Consider the following 21,071-nt stretch of genomic DNA (forward strand, 5'->3'; position numbering starts at 1 on the left):
TTATATCGGAGTTATATGACTAATTACAAACCTTCATAAAATATGCAAATGAGCTATTTATTGACTTGACACTGCCTAATGCTTCTAAATATAATTAGATATATATCAGATCAATATTTGTTGCAAGTATCATCAAGTTTGGTGCAGGAATTTTAGAGGTTATCTCACTAATAAAAGTTCATTAAATATGCAAATGAGAAGATAATTGACATGACACTCACAGTATCATCATAATGTTCTTAGATTGTCATCTGTAAAAAGTTTCATGAAATTTTGTGCAGTATTTCTTGATATATGTCTACACTGTCGTTACCGTCTCCATAGGGAAACCATTGTACGGAAAAAAAACAATATTGCATAACTTCATTAATATGCAAGCCACACTAACCAAAATCTAATCAGTTCTTGCAAGTAGCATATGGTACCTGTGTACCAAATCTGACTTGAATCTGTTCAGGCGTTTTTGAGTTATCGTGTAAACAGACAGACAGACACACACACACACACACACACACTAACACACACACACACACACACACACACACACACGGACAGACAGACAGACATCGCTATGACATTAGCCCACGTGTTTACACACGTGAGCTAATAAGATAGCCTCTTTGGTCAGATGAAGAGTACGGGATAGTGTGATGGAGTATAGTATTGAGTAAAACGAGAAATGCGGGACAAGTTTAGAGACAGAAAATTAGAAGATGCATTACAACTGGTAACTTAAAACAAGACAGAAATGAATGGCCGAGTGAAGTCGCTTATTCATACACAAACTCGATGTACTCATGATAAATTTGAGACATATGTCAGATGTTGCACAAGTCAAGCTCACAACGCTTTTGTCTTTGCATTTTCTGAAATTTATTTCTTGGACATAAAGAGTTTAACACTCCATACAAGTCAGGACTTTTATTAACTTACTTGCAGTACCTGAAAATACCCAAAAAAACCCCCCGATTTCATTCTTTTATTTGTCAGCCTGTCCTACTGTTAGCATTACATGCTCAGTCAGCAATATTAAATGGCTGCTTCGTATAATTTAACTACTCTATGTAAAAATATATCTATCTGAAAAATAGAAATATACCAAAGGATGAGATACAAACCATCTGTACAATATAAACACCTTAACAGCTGATACATTTGACGTAATAATTATTTTTTGTTTGAGCATAGACCCTTGAGAATTTCTCGAGGGTCTATGGTTTGAGAAACAAGTTTACAAAAACTGCAACACATACAAACACTGATACTCTACAATTGTCACCGAGAGTAAATGCGTTGTACACTGACTTACAAAAAGGTCTAAAGAACATTTTACAGTTACTCACTTACATTACAAAAAGTACTGTAACATAATATAAACTGGAAATCAGAATAGTTACTGGGCCATAGCTTCAATTAAGCCGTAGGTGTAGCATGAATTGTTGCTCTACAGATATATAACTTTATTGTGCATAGTACGTTTTACTTTGATGAAACAAGCAACATGCACTGACTTTGTTATGACCGAAAATCGGGGACTTAGTCATACAAACTTACAGTACATAAATATTAAACAAACAATAAATGGAAGATATTGAAAATTTCACACGGAACTTTACACAGAACTATTGCTATGCAAGAATCTAGCCTTAGAAGAAGGTTGAATGCCTTTGATGTGAGAAGCCTTGGCTGAAATACAAAAGCGGAATCTCTTTGTGAGACTGAGATCAAGTTTGGATTTCAGAAATTGGAACATTTCAGAACATTTTTACTTGCTCTCAAATCATTTTGAACACCAATGTATGATCTTGGAAAGTACAATATGCTATCCAGTATACAGAGATTTTTGAAGATTCCAATTCAAATTCGGGAATTTGCAAGAGTCTGAATCTGAATCATATATTTAAAACAAAACTATTTAGCACCAATGAAGCCTTTATTGCTTCCTAAAATACTGTGATTTAACTTAACAATAAGAACTAAAACTATTTTGATTTATAGTCTGAATCACATAATTTGTATTCACTGACAGCTCAACCCATACAATATCTTGAAAGATTCTGGATTCAAAATTCTTCATAATATCATAAAACCTACAGCATTTCTCAATGCAGACTGTATCTTGTAAATAAATAAATTAACATATAAAGTACTGTTTAATATATGCTGGCATGGAATATTCCCATGGACAAGGGACTTTATCACGTAGTTGCGAGCAGAAGTAAAGATTGGTTGACTGGCATTGTCAGATACCAAATTACAATGTTTAAACCCTAAATGATTCCCGCAGTTGCTGGGGATTAATGCCCGATAAGTGTGACTCTCCCGGTTAATTAATTAAGCAATAAACAACACCCAGCGACGGTATACCACGAGACTTTGACCAGTTCATAACATATGTGCACAAGCAATAGCAAGTGCATATATGGAGCAAACTGGTCAAAATCTTGTGGTACATTGTATATCCATTGCTGAGGTGGTTTCTTGCTAAAATATCATAATATCAAATTACAATTCTGCTGTTAAGCATCAAAAAGGGAATTGTTTGTGCCTGTTTTGACTGTGCTACATGTATATTGTGAATATGGGACGGTTATTTTCATGTCTCGACATCAACATACTGGTATGATACCATATAGATTAAATGCACAATACACAAACCACATACCCCCTAGGTTACTAATGATTAATTCAAACAGCTGTCCCTGTCCGATGATCACCACTCTTGCTGGCATAGCTTGGCATAAACATTTGCACAAGAGTACATACTAACAATGCAGCAATAAATATTTCAATGACTTCTATGTACAAAAATATTTTTTGTTAATTTGCTGATTACTCTGAATTTCAGATTTCAATCCTTGATCCCTTCCACCCCATTCCCAAGTAGAAAAGTCCAACTTTACCACAGAAAACCATACAATCAGGCCAAACCATGAAGGTAAATAGAGAGGCAAAGAAGTTTTTAGCAAACTGCTTTTTGAAATCTCTTGAAGTTTCATGCAATTCATATCATTACACGGATAAATTAGTCAACCTTCCAAATGTCTACGACTGGTTTACATTTTTTGTTCAACAATTTGTTTCTCAAGTTATATAACAAAATCATTTTATTAACTTTCTCACAAATAATGTCACTGTGGCAGTTTATTGAGACAACATGTTTAGAATTTCCCTTCAATCAGTGTTATTGCGGAATCACTTGCCATTTCAATGTAGTACTTCACATTTATTAATAAATACTACAAGGTCAGTTGTAACTATGGTAACCACCCTTTTGGCTTTGCTTTACTCCCCTAGCTACTGTAACTAAGGAAAAGGAAACAGCAAAGCATAATTTTCAGTTAATGTCTATGTACGTGAACTTTTTTACAGATCACATTCATGCAGACAGCTGCAAATTTGACTGTTACTGAGAAAATCAATGAGAGGTTTACAGTTAATTTTGCGAGTAAAACTTTTGCATGTAAGGGTTGAAAAAACTTTCATGTAATGGAATCAGAGAGTGGCATTTCCCCATCAACTATTTTGGTTATTTAGCATCACCAAAAGCATCAGAAAAATTAAAATTGGCATGATTATATGACATTTGTCTAGTAAAAATTATACAGAAAATTCCAACGCCTAACATAGTGACAGTTCTGCAGGTTGTACACGGAACTATAGCTGTATTGTAAGAATTACTGTCATGGCAATCCCACATTGCAGAGTGCCCGTTAGGGTAGATGTTCAGAATACACAGCTTTATGAACAAATGTTCAAGGTACGAAGTTTAATGGGTAAGTGTTTAGTACAAGCTTTTACAGGCAGAAGTTCATATCAACACACTAGTATGATATGTTTGCATTAGACAATTATACGGTAGATGGGTGTTCATTGCCAGAGTTCTATGGTTGGTTGTATACTCATACAGTAAAATTATAGAAAATAGATTATGGCTCAGACACTGCAAAATACACTGTGAAATTTCAATTGACTCTGCTCTTGAGAAATGCACGTATATCCAGAAGGTTCTTGTCCATCCACTGGATGTTGGTGTTCAGTTTTCTCAAACCAGTGTAGAAACCCAAGGCACTATCAGCTGGCATGTCATTGTACTTCCTGCCAAAGTCATCATACTGCACATACAGAGATACAGAGAAAGATGAAAACAATTTATATTCTATGATGAAATAATTTGACAAAATTTATGAAACAGCAGACTTGTGAATTTATACTGACAGGTTTTCTGAGCAGAATCTGAAATTCATACATCTCTCCGCTTTAAAAGACAGACATAATTGGTATTTAAGTATTACACTTATTACACTTTTAGTTTCCATTGCACCAGCATATTCTTCCATATGTGAATCAGTGTTGCTTCATGACCTTTGACCCTTGACCTTAAAACCAGCAATAATGTTCATAAGTACATTCATGTATTTTATCCAGTAACGTTTGCTAAAGTTGGAAATGTGAAAGGCCTTCACAATTATTCAGAATTCCTGTTATTCTTTCATTATCAGCATATTGATGTAATGTGCTTCTTTGACGTAAATGGAGGACAACATTTCTTCACAAAGCTTACCTTGTCTTTATCAGCCTGTGTGTTCATAGTGTTTGTAAACTGCCACATCAAATCATACGCAGCTGTTTCATCCCTGGAAGATAGATATCAACAAACACGGAATGAGACTAATGACATTTAAATTTATGCATACATGGGATGAGGTCACAAGTTCACTGCAGCTGTTGAGTCTAACACAAATCAGCATAAATTAGACATTCCATCTCATACTTGAGAGAGATATATTGGCAGAGACATGTAATAACTCAAACTAACAGAGCTTGTTTGAAGTCAAGGATAAATGTAAATATATTTGAAATACAGGTGAACTCACATTTGGATAAGTTCATCGAAATGCTCCGTTGCAAAATCCCACGCTAAGAGAAAGCCCACAGCTGTTGTGTTACTGACATGGCTGATAACACGTATGGCTTGGTCGCTGTCTAAGTATAGAATCATGTATGCTTTTAACACCCAAGGTCTTGGATTGCAGGCCAGAGCTGCCTGGATGTCGGTGGACAGTTTCTCATCTTGAGAATTCTCAAGAATGCTGTGTGCGGCGTCCCAGTCATCTTCGTCTCCGTACATCAGAGCCGTGCAGATTACACTCTCTCTGATGTCTATATTCAGACTGCAAGAGATGAAATCATCTGTAAAACCTTTCAAACTTTAGTACAACCCTCACTGGCTTTTGCACACACCCAACAGCCCTGAATTTAAGTGTTGATGATAAACGCTCATCTTCAAAGCGCATTTTCCTGGGCCATCAAATCACAAACTTCTCCAAAGAAAACTCATAAGGTACACTGAATATGCACAATTTCAAGGTGTAATACAAAAAGGTAGGTATAAAAATTATGTTTTCAGGATGTTAAAAAGCAAAAATGCCACTCTAAGTGGCAGAATATTGTACATCTGACATCTGCTGCAGTTTGCATGTCTTAATTTCTTGTCATATATATTCTCAGTTGATAAGCTCTCCATTCGTCTGGTGTCAGTCAATATTGTGTGAAGCGAGTGACTACAAAAAAAGTGCTGCTTCTTGTTCAAAATTGAAAAACAAACATTAAAAAGACCAGGGACAGGAATGTATCTCACCTGTTTGACTGTGGATTGAGTGACCAATCAGCAAACACGTCTCTTGCCTTGTCGATGCAATGTCCATTGCCATAGCGACATGCAAGTCTTATCCCAACAATGGCTGCATGGCTTATACAAGGGAAAAAATTACACTCTGAGTTAAATCCATGTCTAATTTTGTAAGTGAAGGAATTGTGCCAGGGAAAAATGCAGTGTCACATATTTGTTGGCGGGAAAACAAAGGTGGGTGGCAATGTATTGAATGCATTGTTTCTTTGAAAATGTACATTTTGGCAATATCCTAATGTTATACTATTGTCTTCTCTGCAAGTGAGTATCAACGGTAGACAAAAAGCACTCAATTTTGTCTCCAAGAAATGTAAGTTCATCATTGAAACAAAGCTCTGAAGTTTTTTCTGATCATGTAGAAATAAAAGCAATGCAGACATACTATTATTTGATTTCCAGCTTATATGAAAGCAAATTGATAGTTGCTGAAGGAAGACAGCAAATCAGCACAGATGTTCTCACATTTGTCCTTGAACACAGTGTTGTTATGTTCGGGTCGTGGGAACTGCATTTATAATATAATCTACCATGTGTGTACAAGGCATGCATATTTTTGATGAGAAATCCCACTCAGATTGTATTAATCTTTATGAATGGCTGAGAAGATACAATTACTGTGAGCTGCATATTAGTTGTTTCCTTGGCAACATGCTGTAGAAGTGCAGCTTTCATTTGGTGAAAAACATCGATATGTCACAAATGACATATTTAATTAAATCAGCATGGAGATTACACACCGCTATAGCTGGATTAATATTCCAATGAGTGCAAAACTGCTACATAAGAGGTTAATCTATCGGTGCATTAACTACAAAGTCCGCTGGAATTTCTCTTCAGTACACAGTCACCTTTCTCCAGTCATCATCATTCATATGTGACAAAGTAATTCTTAAAAATGGTCAATAGAGGGCGATAGACAAAGCCACGCTGTAAATCATCCTTCACTATCCACGTCAAATACTTAAAGGGACAAAGTCGGCCATTTTTTCATGAATTTTGTTTCATACGAGATACTATTTATATTGTTTGACATGTTGACAGATACTAAATGAATGGGTGACCATTTATATATTTGACCCCGGTTTTACAAACGATACATAAAACCATCGCGAAAATGAATTAATGGTCATGAGCATTAATTTATTTTGCGCTGGTTCCATTTAATTTGTCTAAAACCGGTCACTCATTTATTCAGTATCTTTCAACATGTCAAACAATATAAGTAGTATCTTGCATCAAACAAAATTAATGAAAAATGGCCGACTTTGTCCCTTTAATGAAGCTGTAATTTAAAAAGGCTTTTCTACACTCAATCTATGCATATATACCTTGCTTATTATTATTTCTTTGATTCATTTACTGTATTCATTTATTTATATTACTTATTATCCATTCACTTATTTGTTTATTTATTGTTTGTTTACTTACTATTCAACATGGCTGAGTGCCGTTAGGTTCCATCCCATCTCATCATAAAGAGGACTAACTTGAGATTTTATAAATTCCTGAAAAAAGTGACAATCAGCAAAAGGTGAAATGTTTATGATATTGTACAGGAAATGTAAAAAAAATATCTTGAAGTAACATAAAATAGAAATGGATTAATAAACGTTATTTGACTCAATGAAAACTGATCATACAGGTGTATAGAAATCAACACCACCACATAGCAAACACAGGCAACCTGAGACTCAAACGTGAAATGGCTGATGCAAATAGTGTGAGTGCCGTTGATCCAGTTAAGTCATAGGAAGACAAATTTACAGGAACTTCTTGCAAGACTTAGGGATAGTATGAACACAAGACTCACAAAAAATGTTTCAATAATTGTAGGAATAAATGTTTTAGTGAAATACAGGCAAATTCATGTCAGCACCTCCAACTACAAGCTGCAGCAGTAAGTACGGGAACAAAATGCAAAATTTGTCAGATTTCTTGGCAGAAGTCAACGATGCTGTATGCATCATGCTACTTTCTATGACAAACCTAAATAACCATCATCGCTAAAGAATATCAAAAGAAAAAAAAGATGTGAAACAGTTTGTGGAAGTATTAATATTTCAAAACAGACGACTTACCCTAAAGTCTCCATACAGTGAAGTTCTCTTCAGCATTCTGTCAGCGTACTCCATGGCATTCTCAAGGGCCATCCATGGTGCAGGGTCTCTTTCACTCTTCATGTACTCCATGAGATGCAGTGAAATGTTGTATTGCAGTCTCTGAGCCTGGCCCAGATTTAGACTGTCGTCGACCAGCGTGACTCTGTTTTGCGTTCCAAACACTTGATGATCTGTCAGTAGTTGATTGATTAGTTTATTCCAGTTGTCTTCATCGTAGTTGACACGATAGAAGCCAGTGTGGTTGACATTTACGAACAGCCAATCGCTTTCTTCTGCACCAGTGAGGTCAAAGGTCGCTAAATGAGAACCAATCAAAAGATGTTATTTTTTTCTTGTAAATTGTGTTCAATGACTGTCAATACACAAAGCACTGCTGACACTTTTTTCAGAGTAAAAAACCAAAAAGTTGGGAATATTTTCAATTTAAGAATCACAAGATTATTTATAAAAAACACGGTGCTGTTGAATAAAATTATGCTGAATGAGCAGTAATATGACTTCATATCGACCCTTTAAGTCGTGAGCTGTTCTGACACGTATCTAATGAAAGGACCGGTGAAGTACATGTAATTCTCACCTGACTGGGATTTTAACCAGTGAAACTCAGGTCTGCTTGCATCAAACTCACCAGAATGGATGGAAGTCAGAGGTATGGACCATGGTCTGGAAAATCAACATTTACAATGAATAAAGAACAGTTACCCTACATAAAAACTTCTATGATTGTGTAACATGCATATTGATTGACTGAAGAACAGAATATTCAAGACATATTTGAGCAAAAATGAAAATCTTTTCAATGTGTAATTGAACTCGACTTACATTCCTACACATATAACAATGGATCTCAATCTCATGTTCAAAACTTACAATGACCTGTCATTGCTAAGCAATGTGACCACACATTTATTCACGCAATGCATATTCATAAGTTCACATTCTTACATGTACATGTCAGTCAAACAGTCTTGAATCATTCTTGTCTTCATTATGATATGCAAATCTGAGAAAAAAAAACTTTGCATTGACTTTTTTCTCCTCATGTAAACACAGGACAGAATCTACAATACACGTAGGTCAACTAAGGATACTGCTGAACAAAAAACAATAGGGAGATGGAAATTAGAAGTGTGAAAACTTTACTCAAAATTGTTAGAACTTCTAGTTTGTTCTGTTCACAAACTAAATTACAACACCACTACAATAAAGTTAACAAGGTATGGCATTGTATAAAGTTTCCATTTTTTATTAAAATGAAGATGATTATTAAAGCATACTGTACACTAAAACTCACAACTTTCCAGGAACACTGACTTAAAATGTCCATGATAACTAGCATACTCACATACCCTGAGGGGTACTCCCCTGGTATCAAGGGTGTGTCATTCGGGTCAAGTAGGAAGTGCTCCTGAGTTGCCGTCATTTGATTGGCTGACTTTGTAACCATGACAACAGGATAGCCCAGCTGCAACAACCATGGATCCATAATCTCTTTGATGTTATGATTTCCTTTATCAATGTCAGCCTGGAAAATGTGATCGGAAGGCATGGTATTATGCAAAGAGTTTCTGTTTTTTCTTTCAAACCTCAGAAATCTCGCCGGGTAATCCTATCCCACAATTCAACTGTAATGTTCAAGAAAAAATGCCTTCACCCTCATCACAACATCATTTATATCATCATCATCATCATCATCATCATCATCATCATCATCATAATATTGTCACCAACACCATTTTGATGATAATCGTCATACTCTCCCTTTGATGGCACTGATTATAATATATTTGTGGGTTTCTGACATAAATGCGTGCCCAACATTTGGTTTTGCCAACAGAAATTTGGACAAATTTTGTCTTTGTGCATCTGTTGCTATTACTGCATCTGATAATTGGGTTCTTTGTTGTGATGTTTGTGGTTCCAGTAAGAACACTGGTGGCAGCAAAAGATTAATTTCCTCATTGCTGTACGAGGACTGGGTAAATTTTCAAGATTTCATCCAAATTTTCGGAGAAATATTTATTTTTGACAGATTAATAATTGAACACTACCATCATCAGAAATGACCCTTATTCTGTACAGATCTGCCTCTTTTCCTGAATACAAGGTTCTTCATATTTTTAGATAGAAAAGCTTATACATATTTCTGACAGTCATTTAGAAAAAAAAACTGAATTTTTTTAACATTCGCAAATTTCTATCTTTCTCCTCTATCTTTCAAAGTATCAAAACACTGTATCACCAGTCACATATAATACTTTATATGAAGAAAAACTAACACAAAACACATTGCAAGTACGAGTGCAGCTACAAAAGTTATCAAATGCACAGAAAGAAAGAAGTATGGTTTTCAAAATGACTGTGTTGATAATTCTCTTACCTGAGTGAGATAATGCCAAAGATCATCTGTGTTAACATCGCTGTACTGATTTTCTACAAGATAGTTTCCCAATCCTTCATAGAACACATCCTCTCCGAGAAAAGACTTCATCATGAGTAACATTGTAGATCCCTGTAGGAAGAAGTACTCCATGTTCAGAATGAGATTTCAGACTCTGATCGCCAGAAATTTCTATTTTAGTATTTGAATAACCATGACAATTGAATGAGAGAAAAGTCACAAAACACCGGTAATCTTTATTTGCAGGCATTATCATCTGTTCAATATTACAAGATTTGCTGTTGTAGAGTGTATCATACACTATGTAGTACATTAAGTGTTTCACATGTTAGTACATGTACATGTAGGACCCAACACCATCAGACTGATGGTGTAATCATAGAAAATACCCTCTCTATGTATTTTGATGGTTGAGTTTTTACCATAATGCATGCATAATTATCATACATTTTCACTGGTAAACATGTAACGCCCATTTTACCTAATATGGATATTCATACACATGCAAATCTGATACAATTTGGAGCTGGTATAAACTAGTACAACAAAATGTAGTTTTCAAATGAAAAATCTGACACTAATAAAGGCAAAGACAGAAAAATCCAACATTCCCGCTATATATCACTAACCCTGTTTTTACAGCTTACCCGTTCATACGACTGTTTTCCAAACTGGTCCAAGATATCATTATACCAGCCGACGGATCTGACAGTGGGATGGGTAACATACGTGCCATCAGCCAGCAAGGCAGATAGAGTGACTCTGTCATGGTAAAACTGCTCACCCTGTAGAGATAGTGATTTAACCCGTTCACAACCATGGTTTAACCCAATGCCATTGTTTTCTATGCAAGGTTGGACCTCTACATAGGGTTAAGGGGGTGAAAGGGTTAGATATACTGAAAATTGAAGTTTGTGACCAGTTTGCCTCCTGGACAAATTTCCGTGTCAATGATCCTTATTATTCTCTCTTGTTAGAGAAAATTTTTCGGATTTCATACACTGGAATTGAGCTGACACACAGATATTTCAAGAAATTCTTGAAATAACACAAAAGAGTTCAGAAGTTGGAAGACAAACCGTTCTGGTTGTGAGTTATCAATTACATTTATGTCTGCTCCGCAAGCTATTAACCACAGTGGGTATGTTTTTGGCAACAAAAATATCGATGGAATGGGATATAGTATGAAATTAGTGCCTTCAAATTGAAAAACCAAAAACCAGTGAACAGGTCATTTCATATTGATGTAGTCAAATCAAATCAGAGTTAATGGTGATTGTCAACCCTTTTACCACCATGGTTTGACCCAAACCCATTGAAATGTGGACTAGTTTATAGGGAATCAGGGGTGAACAGGTTGAAAGTAATTGATTTTCACAAAACCAAGATGGTGAAATTTTCATTTACCCTACAGGCGTAAAAAATGGGATTGAATGCACATAAGCAACAGACCAGAACAGTTTTATGAAAATATGAAAGTCTGGAAAACTGAACCCCTGTGCCCAATCTACCTTGAAATGATAAGGAATGTACCGATATAGATGAATACATTGTCGACCTTTGGTATTGACCCCTTCACAAGTCCATTGTGACCTGTGTGAAGGGGGAATGATGTCGATCTGATGTACCAAAGTCTGCTGATGAGAGAGTTCAAGAATTGATCATAATACTGGTCTCAGGATTACCAAATAAACGGATTCGCACACCAATGGTATTCATTATAGTGACGGAAAAAGTATTTGGCAGTTCCCAGGAAATATTACTGGGTGAATCTAAGCCTGGTACAGAGACAAAGTCTGGTCATCTGATATTTATACAATCATATTAGCATATATATTATGTATCATGGTCCACTGAACTACTCTTGTTGATTCAAAACGTCAAACCAATCAATGAGTTCATAACTATCCATGTATGTTATAAAGATAGTGTTGGTTGCTGTGTTCTTTGACTTATCAAGTGACAAACACAACAGCGATGGTTGATTAAACAAAATGCATGCAAGTTTAAAACCAAACATACCATTTCCCAATCCGGGTACATGTCACCCACGGCAACATACTCCAGGAATCTGCCGAAACCTTCATTCAGCCACGCATCATTCCACCAGGAACAAGTGACCAGATTTCCAAACCACTGCAACGTAATGGCAATGACAAGTATCATATTATAGCTTAGTCAATACCAGTTCATTTCGTGACGTCACCCCCCCCCAAATTATATACTGATAATGTATCCGATTATCCATCATTATCCATCATCCAAGATGTTTTCTACACCTACAAATTCACTGGCATCACCAAATCTGTAAAATAATAGCAATAATGCCACCCCTCCCGGCCCATAATGGAATCCAGCGAACCTTGCACTCCACAATGCACTCAGCTTTGCCTCGTACATTATGTCATGCAAAGTTTGCTTTCATCCATTATGGGCCAGGAGTGGGTACGCTATTACGTACGTTATTGTACATTATAGAGTAATCATGATATGACAATTAACAAGTATTCTATTAAGCTGATATCACAATAATTTGAGTTTTGATGGCAATTTCTGAGTGATGACGTCCATTGGTAATTAACAAGCACTGTACAGACCCAAATTTTGGGTCTTTTGTTACAAGTGAACAAAGACATGGTCACTCTAAAAGTTTGAAAGAAGTGTATAATACACATTACAAAATTCATTAAAATGAAACTCTGACAGAAATGACAGAGATCAGTCATCTTCTTTCAAGAGGGAAAGACAGAAAATCAACAGAAAGAAAATGTAGAATTACACCGGAAAAATATGAGAAATCTATATGTTTCTGCAAAATATTTTCGAAGATTTCAAATATTTTTTGGCAATATCCTGTAGAATGCAGATAATATTAGCTGAAAGGCTGAGAAAAATGATCAAAATCAATCAACTATCAACATCAATATGAGAAACTTGAATATTTCAAAAAATTTGTGTTTTGAACAAATGACTGCGCTGTTTTTCTTTCTAGCAGAGACGTGTACCCTGTATAGATACTGCCTCTTGTTTGTATGCCTTCCCATCCTCCATTTTACTTGTTTATTGTTTGGCATGTATGAGGAAGCAGTGTGAATAAAAAAACAATTAAAGCCCCAATAGCTGCAAATGTTTAATAAACCGATCTCAAAATATCCTTAGTTTCCCAAGAGGTTTCTTTGAATAAGACCCATTAGAAACTGAAAAAGTGTATAACGCTGCCATGAGTGTCATGAGTGGCATGTAAATGCAAAGGTTTGAACTTCATGTTAGATTTCCCGCCATTTTCAAAAACTTGTCATATGACAAAGAAAATAAAGATTTCAACAACAAAATGTTAGCCACCATGTGATGCATTCAAGTAAATGGCATCATACTTGTTTCTGTTATGATCGCGATGTATTTGAGCAGGAAAATACTGTTTTTTGTATTTTCCCGTGGGGGCGCCATTTTATGGGTGTGGCACCCATTTATTATTAAACCTGTGAAAACGTGTAGGCATGGTCCAAATCAGCGAGCAGTGATACTTCAATACACGTCCTTCAGCAAGTAGATTTAAACGAACCAATTCTGGTTTGAAAATAAAATCATGAAAATAATGCATAAAATTAGCAGCTATTGGGGCTTTAAGATTTCCAGAGTTGATTGCATACTTACAATATGACTCAATTCATGGGCTACGACCAGAGCTACTGCTTGTCTCTGAGACGGCGGATCTATACTTTCACGTACCAGTACTCTGTCTTCATGATACGTTGTCAAACCCCAGTTGGCAACTGCACCAAAGCTGTCCATCACTGGTATAGACACCATATCTAGAGTGAAAGTCAATGAGAATATGTTTACATCTGTGCTGTAAATACTGTATAGCCCCTCTAGGCCATTCATCATAGAAGAATGCAGGTGCGGACCAAAGCATGATGCTGTATTTTGAATTGATGGGGTGAGCACATCCCCCCTCAGGAGCATCCGTCCCTGAGTGCTAGTGTCATGCACATCTGCTGTGTGTGTTCCTGTTTGTCATAACACAGTACTTGTAAACAATTCATCTGCACTAGCCTAAGTGTATACGAGCTGAAGTCATTTTGACATCAGGGTTTGAAGTGTTTTGCAAATTTGCTATTCTCAGCAAGAGCGCTCTCAGTTGTCCAGGTCAGATGAATGGATCTGCTGAGCTCTCTTACATGTATTTTACCGCTTACTCATAAACAGTCAAAGTGACAACAAAACATTGCCCTCCAACTTTTTTGATATTTTTGAACACTTTTAGTCAATCTACATGGTTTTTGAATTTTCGTCAAAAGCAGTATACCAATCAATTTATGCAATTTATCAATTTTTAAAAATTTACTGGTATGTGAAATTTTCGTTTTCTATTTGCAATGGGTGTTCAGAAGAAAGCCATAATTTCCATCTTTGACTGTTTTTCAGGCAAGGCTCACATAACCGACACCTCTTGGTGGGAATTCAAAATATTATCAGGAATATCATTTTATTGAAACTGACCTACTTTAGGCATTGGATCAGGGATTTGCCACATCTCCTCAAAGTAGGTCAAACTCTTACTTCCAAAGTCAAGGGCGTACACTGTGGCGTTGAGTTTATCAGCAGCTGACCACACTCTGAACTGTCAGAACATAGTAAGAAACAAATGAATATTGTTGATACCAGAATACTGGTATATGGTATACTGTATGAGATCAGCAAATCTTTGGAGGTTCCCTGACAATTAAGTGACTTTGCCATTCCTCACAGGTTCACAAGTCCAGTAAATGTCTAGTGTGGTTGGATCAATGATGAAAGATGTATGCAAAACTAGCAAACTAGACTGTAGGACTTGCAAACTAGATTAGCAAACTAGACTGCAGGACTAGCAAAGTAGACTTGCAAACTAGACTGCAGGACTAGCAAACTAGACAAGCAAACTAGCCTGTACGACTAGCAAACTAGACTGTGGAACTGTGAAGCAAAATAGCCTGCAGGACTAGCAAAGTAGACTGCAGGACTAGCAAAGTAGACTAGCAAAGTAGACTGCAGGACTAGCAAATTAGACTGCAGGACTAGCAAAGTAGACTTGCAAACTAGACTGCAGGACTAGCAAACTAGACAAGCAAACTAGCCTGTACGACTAGCAAACTAGACTAGCAAACTAGACTGTGGAACAAGCTCGCTAGACTGTGGTATAAGCAAACTAGATTATATTACTGTATTCTAGACTAAAAGGACCAGTAAACTAGAGTATGAGACTGGCAAATTAGACTGCTGGATGGGCAAGCAATTAAGCTTGACTACAGGACTCGCAAAACTAGATTGCAGAACTACTGCAAAGATATCAAACAAGCTTGTACGACTTGCAAAAACTAGACTACAGAACTAGCAAACTAGACGGCAAGCGCACTGGACTTGTGTTGATACTATGGCTGGACAACACACAATACTGGATTACTGAATGGATTTGCTTATAAATATTATAAATGTCTATGACAAAGCATATGAGACTGATTATTACTATAAATTTGATTGACAGACTTGTATCAGTATATAGCCCTGGCTTTAAGGGACTTAAGCCTCCTTGTTTGTTTGTTTGTTTGTTTGTATATATTCATTGACAACAAAGAAAAAGACCAAGAGGTGTGTATTTTTTCATTTTGTTTTGCATATACAAATGAATGTATCCAATGAATATCTATCATTTGGTGTTTTTTTTTACTTTGTCATACACAAATATAAACAAACAAACAAACAAAAAAACAAGCTTCTGTACCCTGTGTTTCTCTCAAATACCTTACCAGCTTACCTGTGTCCCTCGTTGGGTAATTGTTTCTTTACATTCAAAGTCTGACACAACGACAGCAACCAGATATGGCGACATGACAAGGGTCGTGTCAAAATATGCCGTGATCCATTCACCATGAGTCACATTTCTGATGTTTGGCATGTTCGAAAGTGCTGATCTCTTGGGCCGATGGGTGACTGCGACATCAAATGTTGCTTTAAGGGCTGGCTCATCAAATGATGGGAACACACGTCTGGCGCTGGTCAAAGCTAACTGTGTTGAAGCTATGTACCTACATGACAGTGATGAAAAAAAAAAATTGTCAGACAAATTTTATTTCTGTTATTTTATGGTCTATTATGGCAGAGGGCAAAGATTTCAGAACGGATATACTATGTGACGGTAGCATAAATTGAAATCGGCAAGAGTTCCTTTAGGCCCCCTCATACTTAGAAATCACTTTACTCATTATAGAAGAAGAACATCAAATAAAACTTTCGAAGAGGTTTAGGGTTAGGGTTAGTTTTAGGTTTTAATAGCATACCTTAAAGTGTTGTATATCCTACCTAAGAAAAAATAATTGGAGGGAGGGGGCGCCTGATAGGAACTCTCCTTAAAATCACTAGTTATAACCACGTTGATGTCGAAAATGAACTGAGAAACATTTTCTGATGTATTTGTCTGAAAGGTGAATAGGAATTGTTTGTGACTGTGCCATAGCACGTCCTTGAATGACGTTAATTCCCTGCAAAGTTTCGTCCGATTAGAACAATTGGGCCAATCCGCAGGTCCACTCGCAAATGCCATGCATCTCTTTGACTGCACAGCGACGCGACGGCGTGACGACAAACACGGCACAAGCTGAATTGTGTTTTTAGGATGTCGGCTCACAATCTGACCTATTGAGCATTGTGAACAAGCAATGAAGTTTAATGTTCTGATAACAGATCAAAACAGATCAAAACTGAGTACAACATCTCACCTCACTTCACCCTCGACTTCATAGGAACTGGAGTAGAAGCCAACCAGCCTACCGCTGTCATCAACACCGTTCAGTGAGCCGATGTACCGCATCGATATAGAAAACTGATGTCCCGACGTCAAAAAGCGGTCGACGTGCACAATAAAGAAATCGTATTTTGGATCGGTTGACATTGCTGCGATGGGCATGTCAGTGTCGTCAGTGACATTTTTGACGACAACAGATCTGAAGTCTATGTTCAAATTCAAAATGTGCAAAGTTATGACCTTCGTTGTTACGATGCAATCCATTATTATCGTAACCTCCCCGTCAAAGGTGAATCTCCTGTCGCCATCTTCTGCATCCAAATACGGGGTGACTCGAATGTTGTAGTTGACTGGTTTTAAAGTCTGTGGCAGCCGTCCGTGAAACGCTTCCCTCGGCTTTGCGTCCGGCCTCGGCGGTAGACCGTAGGTTTCGATGAAATGCCTGCGGGTTGGAAAGTAGGTGAACAACATCGTCGCCACGATTATGGTCACAGACAGAAATGCGAGGAAAATACACCAACGTTTTGTTACAAAGCATCCTTTTGACGTGCACGAACACTTGTTCGGTGGCTGCGAACTCGAACTTCCACCCTGATCGGCGCCTATGAGTGGGTCGGTTTCTCCAGGTTCGCGATCACCGTCTTCCACACTTTGATAGGACTTGTCGTTGGCTGCCATCGTCTTCTAGTCCTTCGCCTCACGTAGATACACGTGTCTCTTTTGTTCTTATACAACAGCAGGCTTGCGTCGGTCAGGCATAGCGAAAGTGGCGTCTACGTGCGATCTACGGCGGCTTACAACGACTTGAGTGAACCCTGACGATGTTACCTTTCACCGATGATATCAAGACGCACGACTGCAAGAGAAAGCTAATGTGCACGTACCGAACACTGAGAACATGACTTCATGACCTGAGAGTGACCTGACTGAGAAAAATGCAGCACTGCTCGCTGCTGACATTGAGGGCGCTCTTTGATAGGGCTCTTTGCATTTACCAGAGAGAGAGAGAGAGAGAGAGAGAGAGAGAGAGAGAGAGAGAGAGAGAGAGATGTACAATTTTGTGGAAAAGAATAAGAATGTACCATCGCAGACAAGATAATTGTTTCGTTTTCAGAATACAAGGTGACATATTTGTAGGGGAGAGGTAAAATAAAGGAATAATCTAACATCAACGCGTTAAATCTTCAAATCCAACAAGGCCCACACTATGTTAAGTAATACTTCAGACCAAAATTAGCGGATGTACAATCTTTGTCGTCGTTGTCATCGCAACAACCATCATCATTGTTATCGACACGGACAAGAACGGCAACAATAACAATACAGTATCCACGTATTAATTCCGGAAGTTTATGTATTCATACGGTACTGAACTCTGAAAGCTTTGAGACAAAACTTCTTCACAACATAAGTGTAGACATTCTTAGACTGATGTTGATATTGTGTGAAAAAACTGGTTTCAAAAAATTTGCCTCTGGAATCTTCTCTTTCCTAATCAAATGAGAGCTAGCCTTTTATTCGCAATAATATAATTGAACCTCGCTAGAATCTGTGATACTCCATGCAAATGATATGCGCAGAAGCTGCTTGTGAGTCAGTCAAAGATTTGTGGCATGAGAGAATTGTAAAGCACACAATATTTTCTGAATACCTTGGCGTCACTTCCATAACAAAAAGTAGAGGGCCTTTGTGATGTCAGAGACTTTGGCGGCTGTTTGCTATTGAGATCAACTGGTGCATGTTTGCTAACTATCCTTGTCCCCGCGTGCAGTGAAATATAAAGTTTTCAAGTTTTTTTTAAAAAGTGCAAAATTTTGCGAAATGGCAGATCACTTGTTTCGTCATTCATACAACATCCGTCAGTATTTCAATATATACGCAAAGTTTTCAACACTATCTTTGAGACAGCCCGTCGCTACCGTAGTGGGCTCATAAATAATTAATTAGGACGGCTACGCTTAGAACAAAAAGAGGCCCAAAAATCCTGCAGTGCTAGTGCCAATCTGTCAGATACCCTATATCGTGTTGTTCAGAAGGCAGACGACACCCCTATCAATATTGTTTTGTCCCACTGTTACAATGATCATTCACTTTGACGTCAACTTTGCCATTATTATATAATAACTACGTTTGTTACCTCCTCGCCTAGTGACAATAAGTCAAGAGCTCATGAAAATAACCCAGAACAGGTAATGATATTGACATGGCAGTGTTAGGAGAAGGTTCAATCACGCGTTACATCCACATGTATATTTAAATGTACATAAAATGCAACTGACAGCAATATAAGTGTACTGAACACGTATGTAGATTGTACTGATAGGCTGAATACTGAATATTTCAACATAATAAAATGTAAAATAAGGGATTAGAGTTCTCACTTACGATCGATATCCTGAACCATTCATTTCAAGTTCGTGCAGTGAATGAATGTTCACATTCTCACCGTACAAAAAGACACAAAAGTAAAATTTATGAACAGTGAAGATCATTCAAATGAAGAATGTTTCTCCAAATTTGCCACTATAACACCCAAAATTTCAGAGATTAAAATTTGATGGAATAAATCCACCTTCCAGTATTGACAATTTTGTAAAAACTTTATAGGTAGCATGTAGGTCATATATGCCTTGTTTGTTTTTTTATGATTTTTTTTCAGTAGGTAACCGTGCTCAGTTTTCCACTATCTGGCAAAGTGTAGCCAGGAATTCACAATTTGCATTCACTCTCGTGATCGTCGTTTTGGGTACTAACTCTCCAGTGGGTTCAATTGACCCGACCAGATCATTGGATGGTATAGCGCCACCACTTCTTGGAGTGGCTTGTCCAGTCGATCAAATTACTCCTGTCCTTTTAACGGAACGAGGACGTGATATAAATTGTCTAGCGTAATATTCAATCAATATTATCAATATGCAACACGTCATGTCAGCTTTCCGTACTTGATTTGATAGTCGCAGTGAACTTTCATCCTTTAATAACACCGAATTATCAAGTTTGAATTTCACAAAATGTCCTTAAATAGAGGTCAACAGCGCCCTCAAAACTGTCCCTAGCTGTTTTTACATACCTGATTAAATAATGTGGCTCTACAGCGTATGATCATTCTGCAAACAGATCGACTCAAAAACGCAGAAAATAACTTTTTGAGATCAGCGTGAGTGAAGGGTTGACATATTCATGCTTATTCTGCCAAAACGAAAATGTCAGGACGGCATCTGTCCAAGGCTGTATCTTTCGCTTACCTCATCAAAATCAACATATTTGTCATTTTGAAAATCTTAGCCCAGTGCTGTGATTTTTAAGGCATATGAGTACGGGTTACTCTTTCCTTAATAAATTAATACATTTTTTCATCAACTTCTTTCCGAAATCCAATAATGAAGATATTTTTTTCCCAAAAAGAATTATGTGAAAAGAGACGTATTCATCCAACTTTATAATTAAAAGTACTCACTAATCTAACATTTTAGTAATCAGTGAATTTAAAGGTTTTTAATTCTCTTTCATTCACTAAATGGCGTCTTTTCCATATTAAATAAAGCGTCTTTTGCGTTTCGGGACCGTTGGTTTTGCTCCATTCTCTCTGTGAGTCATCCAGTGATACTTGAAGTCACCTAAATTATTATTTGTTATGCTTCTTGGCATGATATGAAGTATATCATGGAATGGACGAAAATACACTATTTTTGTATTTTGATTCTCATTTCCTTGGGTTCTTTTCAATCTTTAACTGAGTTGATATCATACTGATTTGATCATCTTGGAAAACTATGCATGATCTCCCATGCATCGGAGACCGATAGGTAAACAATACGCCATTGCTATTGGGTCGAAAAGAAGGTTTTATTGCATATCAAAGCGGTCATTGTATTTCCATTGATGATGGTCGGAAATAAGTCACAACAGGTTAATTTGCTCGGCCTTATCATACGGTGCTGAACTGAGTTTCAGAGGATGACATCGACTGAAGCCAGCGAACTTATTTCAGGCCCAAGGATTATGAAATCCTTCATGCATACAACTCTTCACAGCAGGACTCCCATGCCTTCGGCACACTCTCTCATTTAATATCTT

The 21,071-nt window shown here is 37.1% G+C and overlaps 1 protein-coding gene across 1 annotated transcript; it reads right to left on the reverse strand.

Moving 5' to 3' along the window:
• Positions 1-849: 849 nt before the first annotated feature.
• LOC139136706 (aminopeptidase N-like) lies at positions 850-17,907 on the reverse strand. Its single transcript, XM_070704519.1, has 15 exons — positions 16,969-17,907; positions 16,008-16,278; positions 14,717-14,837; positions 13,868-14,025; positions 12,236-12,349; positions 10,861-10,998; positions 10,193-10,324; positions 9,162-9,337; positions 8,390-8,475; positions 7,771-8,108; positions 7,121-7,197; positions 5,642-5,752; positions 4,878-5,174; positions 4,565-4,637; positions 850-4,115 (listed from the first exon to the last, which is right to left on the reverse strand). Exons 1-15 carry the CDS (start codon positions 17,670-17,672, stop codon positions 3,966-3,968), a joined length of 2,946 nt encoding a protein of 981 aa, XP_070560620.1. The 5' UTR covers positions 17,673-17,907; the 3' UTR covers positions 850-3,965.
• Positions 17,908-21,071: the final 3,164 nt, after the last annotated feature.

The sequence above is a fragment of the Ptychodera flava genome, chromosome 1, assembly GCF_041260155.1.
Source record: "Ptychodera flava strain L36383 chromosome 1, AS_Pfla_20210202, whole genome shotgun sequence".
In the NCBI taxonomy this organism is placed as follows: Eukaryota; Metazoa; Hemichordata; class Enteropneusta; family Ptychoderidae; genus Ptychodera; species Ptychodera flava.

Bases quoted from the DNA above. Each gene is read 5' to 3' on its own strand.
- LOC139136706 (XM_070704519.1), bottom strand. From the start codon at position 17,672: ATGGCAGCCAACGACAAGTCCTATCAAAGTGTGGAAGACGGTGATCGC. The intron at 5,753-7,120 runs GTAAGTAAACAA...CCCTTGTATAAG, and splicing joins GCACTCAGCCATGTTGAATA to CCATGCAGCCATTGTTGGGA. The intron at 4,116-4,564 runs GTAAGCTTTGTG...CTGTATGTGCAG, and splicing joins CACAGGCTGATAAAGACAAG to TATGATGACTTTGGCAGGAA.